Source organism: Pagrus pagrus (genome assembly GCF_965226575.1).
Source record: "Pagrus pagrus genome assembly, chromosome: 5".
In the NCBI taxonomy this organism is placed as follows: domain Eukaryota; kingdom Metazoa; phylum Chordata; class Actinopteri; order Spariformes; family Sparidae; genus Pagrus; species Pagrus pagrus.
The window spans coordinates 15,208,739-15,217,988 of NC_140189.1; the positions used below are offsets into that span (position 1 = coordinate 15,208,739).

The 9,250-nt window shown below is 39.9% G+C and overlaps 1 protein-coding gene across 1 annotated transcript; it reads right to left on the bottom strand.

The window, feature by feature from the left end:
* Positions 1 to 191: 191 nt before the first annotated feature.
* On the bottom strand, positions 192 to 8,628 carry aup1 (AUP1 lipid droplet regulating VLDL assembly factor). The gene is made up of 12 exons (XM_084352306.1): positions 8,320 to 8,628; positions 7,080 to 7,217; positions 6,435 to 6,585; positions 5,675 to 5,862; positions 4,742 to 4,814; positions 4,178 to 4,251; positions 3,810 to 3,876; positions 2,798 to 2,900; positions 2,551 to 2,688; positions 2,203 to 2,342; positions 1,896 to 1,984; positions 192 to 570 (listed from the first exon to the last, which is right to left on the bottom strand). The coding sequence occupies exons 1-12, from the start codon at positions 8,358 to 8,360 to the stop codon at positions 525 to 527; spliced, it is 1,248 nt and encodes a 415-aa protein (XP_084208432.1). The 5' UTR covers positions 8,361 to 8,628; the 3' UTR covers positions 192 to 524.
* Between the last annotated feature and the right edge of the window lie 622 nt (positions 8,629 to 9,250).

The following is a 9,250-nucleotide window of genomic DNA, read 5'->3' on the forward strand; positions in this document are numbered from 1 at the left end:
GTGTCATAAGCATAGATTTGCTCCATGACTCCCTCTTATGGCAGGATTTGGGGAAACAGAGACATGAATATGAAACTATAAAGAAATATCACAGTAGTCTTATTATATTATTCTTTCATTTAACTCTTTCCCAAGCCTAGCTTTGGACATTTGACTCAACGTTCAATGGAAAAACACAGTCAGTGACAAAGTTCTTAAGGTCAAGCTGAACTTTATTTTCATCGACGACTCTGGACATTATAAAAATAAATAGATGATTCACAGTCAGTGGATCGTAATACAAATTGTTATCAAAATTATGTATCAGCCAGAATGAAGAATTAAACACATGCATAATCACCATTCCATCAACATATACTGTACATGTTGTGAATACTCGTCTCCGATATTTGCAATTAACAAAATCTGTTTTTCAACAGAACCTGTTGACAGAATATAAAATCACCATTCAAATTAGACAGCTATGCAAGGTGAATATGCTTCTCTCTGACGAGTTTTCAATGATGGCTTGACCCATTGTTTGTTCAGTGACTGTCTTCTTGATCCAATCCGTGCTTTTCAATGTAGCGTCTAGAAGAGGGAGGAGAATCAGATAAAAACAACAGTCAGTGAGTTTTATCTGTCAGATCTCTCAGTTAAGACAAGCACTTGGTTTAGATGATGAACACGACATAGACTTTTTATCACAATTAGAATGAATGCAGTGCCTTGTGGTCAAACTTTCCCATACTGTGAAACTAACTTGCCACATTTTTTTTTGTCCTTGAGTTTGTCCGATAAATATTTTTTCAGCTGCCATTTTTTGTTGTTAACATGATTACAATAAGAATCAATGTAACAATACACTGAAGCCCATTGGAGGTATGTTTGTTCCATGTATATTACTTTTCCAAGCTGTAACTGTTCTGGCCACTTGAGGTCACCACCACAAGCTGTAAACGACAGTGTCAGCGGCAAATCATGCATACAAACAGTTGCTTGTTTACAAAGCAACGTAAGTGTAAATTAAGAACTGTGTTTCAGGCCACATGACAAATGTGAGTCCTACGCCCACTCTCCTTTCAGTTCTGTTTTGCTCTCCACTGGCTCTATAATGTGTTAAGAAGGAAGATTACAGTGGGTTTTTTTGAGAGGCTTTTGATTGAAGACAGCTGCCTGCTGACACTGGAAACAATGCTGATGAGAAATGTGAGTGAACCCAAACAGTGAAGAGCTCTAAATCCAAAAAAAATCAGCTTAAAGATGCTAAAACACTCTGAACTGAGGAGAACTGCAGATTTAGCTGTTGCTCCCTGAGGTTCATCAATATGATCAACCCCTTTCACATTACAGTTTGACCCATTGTGAATATAAAATTATTGATTTCTGCACTTTTAAGTTACACTCCTCTTACACTCTTTTTTTTGTGGTTGAGTAAGTTTAACGCCAGAGAGAAGAAACAGTTGAGAACTCTCAATGACTCGCTCCTTCACTGCTGTCTCAGAGACGGCCTGGATTTCATAACAAATCTGTAGGGTCTAAATTAGTGAAGACAGGTGTATTTTTACGTAAGACTTTTGTCTGGCGCTGCTTTAACACTCTGTAGAATCAGTATTGAGCGACAGACATGACCCTTGGAATTAATTCAAAGTAAATCTCAAACCAAATAAATATTGCAAAACTGCAAGATGTTGTGCATAATGAAGCAGCTTTGGCTTTTCTCTGAGGTGTCTTATTACCATGAACTGAACAGACATGGAGCATTTTCAATGAGCCCAGAAACATCTGATTGAAACAATAGTTGAGAGACTGACAGAAGATTGAATCCCACCATGTATGGCTGACCTTTTTGCTGCAATATTTTTTTCTAATTCTGCTCTGCTGATGTGACACTGCTAATGGCAAGAAAATCTCACCTTCTTGCAAAATTATACAGCGCTTCTTTTCTCTCTTGGAGAGACAAATGTCTGTCAGCTGGTGATTTCCCAAAGGATTTGGCAGCAGGCTGTGAGGGGAAAGAAAGTGGAATTATCAATTTAGTAGCAAAATAAACGATAAGCTAGATCGATTGTATTTGAAAATAAAATCAATGTGATGCAACACTAATGTTTCTATGCAACTTAGGAAATTCTAGGACATAAGAGCTTTTGTTCACATGATTAAAATTGTATGCTAAACTCCCAAGTCAGAGAGCTAAGACTGCAGCATGCTGAACTGTCAAACCTTTATGGTGGGAGCAGGACCACAGGAATAGGAGCTGCTCTTAGAAGGCCCAAACGTCGACGTCCCGGTTGCTTCCATTTGAGCTTCCTCTTTGTTTTCCAGCAGATTTGTTATGGTGGTGTCAACACAATTGGTTTTTGCTGTGAACAATCAAAAGACAACTGTAAGCGCACAGCGATTGAAACTCTATTCCAGTTTTGGAGGATGCGTTACAAATCGAATGAACAGAGCAGAGTGTGGTAGAGAGTAGATGATAGATAACAGTAGAGCAGCGAGTCACAGTACATTTCAATAAGGTGGCGGGGACGTGGGGTCCAAACGTAAACGTGCACTGAAATTGGGCCCTACCTAGGTCCTTTGTGATTACATTCAGCGGGACATGAGGCAGCACGTCCTTCACCTGTTGGGCCATTTTAGCAATCCTATGATCATCTGCACCCAAACTCTGGACCATGAAACCAAGGCCAATGGAGGGAGGTCTGACACCTGGCAGAAGGAGAAGAACAGCTGACATTACCCCCAAAACTCTAAACCAACCAGGTGAATCCCAACACGTAGAGAGCCAGATGTATTGTGAGTTTTTTAATTTACTTACCTGTAGCAGTTTGTGGTACTGTGTGTCTTTTCCTTTTGATGTGCTCTGCTTTGTCAGCTTTAGTGATCTTGGTGGAGACCAAGCCAAGTTCACCAGCTAGTAGCTGAAATTAAAAGACACACAAAAGACACATCTTTAATGTACAACAGCAGCACAAAGGAGCAGGCAATAACTGATATTAATGCAGTGTTTCCCATATATTACCTAGACTGTGGCGGCCCACTACATCCTAATTTGTCCTGCCCCAGTCTCAGAAGTAGAAGCAAAAAGTACTTAGGTTTATCCTCTTTATGTTGTTCTCAAAGCGCACCAGATTGATGCATTAAAAGGTGCAGTATGTACGATTTTAGTTGAAAAGGTGAACAAATTAAAAACAAATTATCAATAGAATGTGAAGTTTTGATGTTATGACGACTATGAACTGTGTTGCAGAACTATCTACTGAAGTTAGCATGCTAGCCAGCTAATCAGCTAACCCCAGTCTGTCCTGAGCCAAAGCTTCTACCAACACTTCCCCGGTGCTCCGAGCCCACAGTCCGGACTGCTAGCTTCACAGCTAACGCCGTTAACTAAATAACTGCAGTTATAATGAGCAGCAGTTAGTGGTTACTCTAGTAGTATGCTGCCACCTATTTGTGGTGAGTATGAATTTGACAGGTAGCCAATTCTTACATATTGCACCTTTTATCCTTAATTTGTGCAAGATATTCTTCCGGAGGGCTATGCCCCTGCACCCCCACAGAGGGTCAAAGGTCTGACCACAACAGTCTCACAAATCCTGTGGAAAACACTGCTGATGGACAAATTATAGCTTGTGCATTTTAGGGAACTATATCTAGATCTTTGTTGCTTACTAAAGAGGAATCTGGGTATCAGTGCTGGGGCCAGGACAAAATTGGATAAACTGCCTAACTTTCAGTACTGTATGTGCTGTAACAGTTTTTCACATATTTGTTTTTGCCATTACAAATCTAACTTTATTAATCTGCTAAGCTGGCAAACATTGTTTTACCTCCTGGACTTTGTTGGCAAACTCCTGCATGGACTCGCCATCTTGTCTGGATACTGGCGGGAGCCAACTGGAATGAAAATTAAAAACAAAAAAGCAAAATAAGGAGTCATTCTGACAACAATTATGGCGACAGTATTGTTGAAAATCAACAGGAGACTATTTAAAACTGAAAAACTGAAGCCATTGAATTTTAAGACCATTTGAGAGGCATGCTCGTTAATCAACATTACTGGCCAGAGATGAGCCGGGGGTTGTTACTTGTGCCAAAGCAAAACTTTACCACCGGACTATGATTACTCTGTCAGCAGGAGATCAGGATTATCAAAAGACAATTGCTGATAGAAATAATAATACAAATTATTTAGTACCTTACATGATACACTGTACATGGAACAAAAAATGTCCACAAGAGCTCCATCATCCAGCTCGACTCTGGTGTGCTCTGTGGACAGACAAGAATACAACGTAGTCAATCTTACTGTTATATTACGGCTTAGTGTGACATGCCCTACTTCAACTATGTTTGCACAGACACTCACAGAGAGGAGAGGGACAATAATAGCTGTGGCACCGTGTCCTGGTGACCCGAACAATCCTGCAACTACACTTTGTAACTTTACCTACTGCTACACTGAGCAGCACAAGACAAAATTAGTTTTGGTACTGAGATGACTGGACTACATGTAAGCAGCTCACAAACAGAGAAATTGTATGTAAAATGCTTTATTTTCCCTTATTCATGTCCTTCCTTCCTCTGTAGGTTGACATTTTGCATTGTCAGTGTCTTATTACAGTCATTAACAACCACATGAAGAAATCTCCTTCCTCTGTGCTTGTTATACTCATGTTCCACACAGCACTCAAGATTCAAACAGTCAATGTTATCACTGCAGTCTATTTTTATCTTAAAATGCACGATCAAATTACTTTACCAAAGCAATCAATGGTCTGGTCACCCGTAAGGCCACAGGCTGAATGGAGTCAGTCAGTGAAAAAGGCCAAGAACTGAAAGGAAACAAACATATTTAGTATGTTAGGTGGTGAGTCTGTACGCTGTGAACACATCAGGTTGTATAAGCAAAATCTGACTCTTTTTTTTTTTTTCAACAAAACAAAAACAGATTATTAAAAAAAAAAAAAAAAAATTAACATGGAGAATCACGACACTGTTGGTGTGTTTTGTACATGGCACAAAGGGGTTCTGGCCTGATTGAGTCTTTTTTTTAGTGTGTAAAAAAAAAACTAATATAAAATCAATTTCAGAACTGTGCAAACAAAAGCAAAGCAATATTCTTCTATCCTATTATGAAGTCCTATTTTAGGTTCCGGTGCACCTCCAGGGGACTTCGGCTGCAGATATAGTACACTTGCTTATGAGTTACTCAAATTAACGACAGATATGAATCAATTTTGCAGCTGTTTTCACTTCCTAACACTAATTTGCCTGTGCAACTCCAGAGGGAAATTAGTAGGAGGAAACAACCGCCACAGTAATTCATCTCTATCTCAAAGTGCCGTAGAAGAGGAATGATAATTTGTAGCTGGCTTGATTAAAATCACAGTTTCTTTTTACAACCACAGTCATGAGTGTGAGGCCAAAACACCGTCGCCATTTGTATATATTGATCCCAAACGGTGCTGGAGGACTAGGATTATTGTATGTAAATATAAAAAGGACCATCCAAAACCAGAATCAAGGGCACAGAGGCAGAATTTATGAGGAAATATTTCACTTTTTACTAGCATTGCATCAACAAATTCCACTCACAAGTATTAACTGTGCCATCCTCAGCGACATAAATCAAACATGTCACATCAATCTTACGATGTGTAGTTAGATCCTACAGCAGAAATATAGCACTCACCTGAACTTGAGCAGGCCAGCACGGCCGTTTGTGGTGTCCTCCTCAGGAAACAGGAGCAAAGGTGGGGTGCCTTCAGTGGAGCAGTACCTCTGAAGAGTCTCTCCGATTGGTTCCTGGCCAGATGCTGAATGGATTTCCATGAAGCCTCTGGCCCAACACACAAAGCCTGTGGAGCCCTCTAACTGGGGCTAAGGAGTAGAAACAGACACAGTAAGCTCATGTAACACTGCATTCACTGTATTTACCAGCAAAACACAACAATGTGCACTGGTAGAATAAAAAGAGGTCAAAGATGGGTTAGAAAGGTGGCCTGGACACACATGCAAGACTTTAATATGCTTCATGCACCAGTGCACACATCGTCTCCTCTGCAAGCTGCATGTGTCATCTGCAGCATGCAGTTTTCTTTGTAATCTGTGAGGTTTCACTAGGACCGCTTACATGAGGGTGAAATGAAAAGTGTCCAAGTGTACCAGTTATCAACACAATGAAAACTACAAAAACAAGCACATTTCATTTCATTTCACAGGGATCATCTATGAATTTCAATACATCAAAATATACAACTTTGAATTACACACTGAATTCTTTTAAGAATATGCTTTTAAACTTGTGAGAGGTACGTGCTATATCTACAGTTACATCACTGCAAACATGTTAGCTGTTAAAGGAAGTGTGTACCAGTCTTATGAATGTGAGTTGTCTAAAATATTTAACACATCAGGAAAAGCAAAGTGGATTTTGGAAGTCAAACACTCACGGTATTGCACGCGGTCAGAAGGTTGATTATGTTGTGGTCGAACTCTGTCACATGATTGCACATGTAAAGCTTTGTGTTTCTGTCTCTGGAGCGAGGGTTTTTCTGTCTCACATGCATCCCCAGGACTGAGCACATAATCCTTACAATAAATCTGCGAGGACAAAGAAATAACAGTGGGCAGTAATTTATTACCATTTTCATAACAAACAGTTTAATGAGCTCAGTATGCTTTATTTTTTTCTCTCTGCTCTTATAGAAACGTCCAGGTCATTTACATGTGTCACCTAATTAAATGATGAGGATCTTCGATGCCACAGTCATTACCTTTATTTAAACATGTAAATTACTGAGAGATGAGTCTCATTTACAGGTCACTGTGTAATAGACACATACCACAGCAAACATATTGAGCAGCCACTGGCCATTATGGTATTTAATGGGGTGGCTGTAGCAGTCATTATAGCCATGCTGCAATTATTTTTCAGATGGGGCACACAGTATCCATTATAGCCGTTTTTCCTTATATTTCTACTACAACTGGTACCTAAAATATTATTAATCACATACATGTGACTACTACAGCTACATTATTACTCTTGAGACTAATTTGGGTAAATAGAAACAGTGATATTTCAAAATACTTGCCTTCTGATAAAACTTTCTGGAAGTGCACAGCTGACCAGGAACACGTGAACACCAATAAAAATCCGTATTAACGTCAAACAAATCCCAACTGGAAAGTAAACCAGCAACAGCAGGAGAACAACGGCATCTTTGGGAAACCTGTACAGAGGAAGAACGAGAACACTGTCAGTGCAGTAGATAAAGGCTGAAAGAGGTGAAATGTGATTGCTGATGTGATCTTGACAGGCCACGCGAATCACGCTGACAGTGACTTACAGTGTCAGAAGCAAACAAACGGAAAAATTAGCCATGTGTGAACTACCATCCTTATAGCTTACATTAATAAAACTTCACACTCAGCTGCTGTGTATGTTTTGCAATTAACACTGTTGGACATGGGCATATTCTACTACTAACTCAATTCAAGACTTTTTTGTGAATTCAAGTATTTCTCTCAAGTTCTCTGGTGATTTACAACTAATCAGAGCTGAAAAATGAACATCACCGGCCTGTATTAACAGTATTAACAGTAAGTTTCAGTATGGCAACACATCCGCAGCTTTCGTTTCCTACACGTCATTACACGTGTCTCTACGTGATTGACAGAACATCTGGGATGCCCAATATTAATCTAGGCCTACTTTGTCCTAATATTCAACACCATAATCAGTTCCTCCACACCTACAGGCCTAATGACACATCTGTATTCATGTGAAAGACGGGGCACTTTATTTTTGGAGTTCATGATCGAGGCACAACTTTCACTTTTCAAAGCTGAGGTGACGCTTATGGCGAAGTTATACACTGTATATACACAGAGGTACATGTTATCTCAGCCTGCTGTGTCAAGTTGAGTCTTTTGGAAAACTTCACTCTCTGTGTAAAGTTCAACGACCATTTATGGTTAGGCTAGCTAACTAGCTCTGCTAAATGAACCACCTAACGATTCAGCTGATGACAGCACGACGTGTGCACTAAATTAGCACTGCACACGGTTGCAAAATAATTGTTGGCGATGAAATATTTACGTTAACGTCACCACCACACTCCTAGGTTAGCTAGCTAATTAGCTGCTCGTTTTATAAAAGGTTTGCTATCCCTTCCTTTGGAAACCTACAGTAGTTAGCTAGCCAACGACTGATGTCACCGGGTTATATTTTACAGCATTTCTTTAGCACACAGGATAAGATTGCAACATTACTGCAAATGGCTAATTATCGTTAGCTGAAGGTTAACAGCTAGCTGCCGTTAGCTGACTTACCGACGAAAGTCAAACATGTCTTCAATCCCCCGAGTCTCCATGTCCGCCAGTCAGACCTTTGCTCAGAGGCTAATGCTAAGAATACAACCTGATCCCTAAAAATAAATTAGTCATAACGTTCACGACAGCTATTTTGTCGTTCGAGGGGTAAAGTGGCAACTAACGTTGTTTCCACGATTGGCTAACGTGATGATTAGAGGAAAACCTTGAGTAAAACCCTCAGCAAGTTTATAATGTTAGCTTAGCTTTAGCTGTCGTCAATAGATGTTCCTGGCCGCGGTGCTAGCAGCGCTAGCGCCTGTGCTTCACCAGCAGCATCAACATTAACACTTCCGGCCAGAACATTACAAAATAAAAGGGCAATCGCTATAAAAGTCAAGTAAACTGACTTAAAATCTGTGCTATCTTTAGTTTGTCATACACTTTGACAGATATGTCTAAATACTAATAGTAACCTGTAATGTATCCCATATATTCATGAAATCTTTAGTTTGCATAGCTGTGTAGCTTCACCGGGTCTTTTACTTTCAAAATAAAAGTCCTCTTACAGAAATCATCGAGAAGTTAAGATATTTGTCGCCCTCTAGTGGCTGTATTTAATTCTCGCAAGTTCATTCACAACAACCCACTTTCCACTTACTGGCTGGTTACAGTGGTGTGCCACATTGGATGACAGAGGTAGGCTAATCAAAATGTCTTTGTAGTATTGGGACTTTGATGGTACCTTTCATTTTCACACACTATGTCTCACGCTTACGCCCTAACTCAAGTTCCCACATCCTCCAAAAGTTTTCCAATGACTCCTCTATTGTTGGATGCATTAACAATGACAATGAGGAGGAGTAAAGAGGATCGATGTAGATCTTGCTTACATGGTGCAACAACCACACCTGAAGCTCAACATCAGCAGGACCAAAGAGCTGGTCGACTA

What these genes read in the sequence shown, in the direction of transcription:
- aup1 (XM_084352306.1), bottom strand. Translation starts at nt 8,360, where the DNA reads ATGGAGACTCGGGGGATTGAAGACATGTTTGACTTTCGTCG. An exon ending in GCTGGCCTGCTCAAGTTCAG is followed by an intron (nt 4,815 to 5,674) that starts GTGAGTGCTATA and finishes GTTTCCTTTCAG; the next exon opens with TTCTTGGCCTTTTTCACTGA. An exon ending in TGTACAGTGTATCATGTAAG is followed by an intron (nt 3,877 to 4,177) that starts GTACTAAATAAT and finishes TTTTCATTCCAG; the next exon opens with TTGGCTCCCGCCAGTATCCA.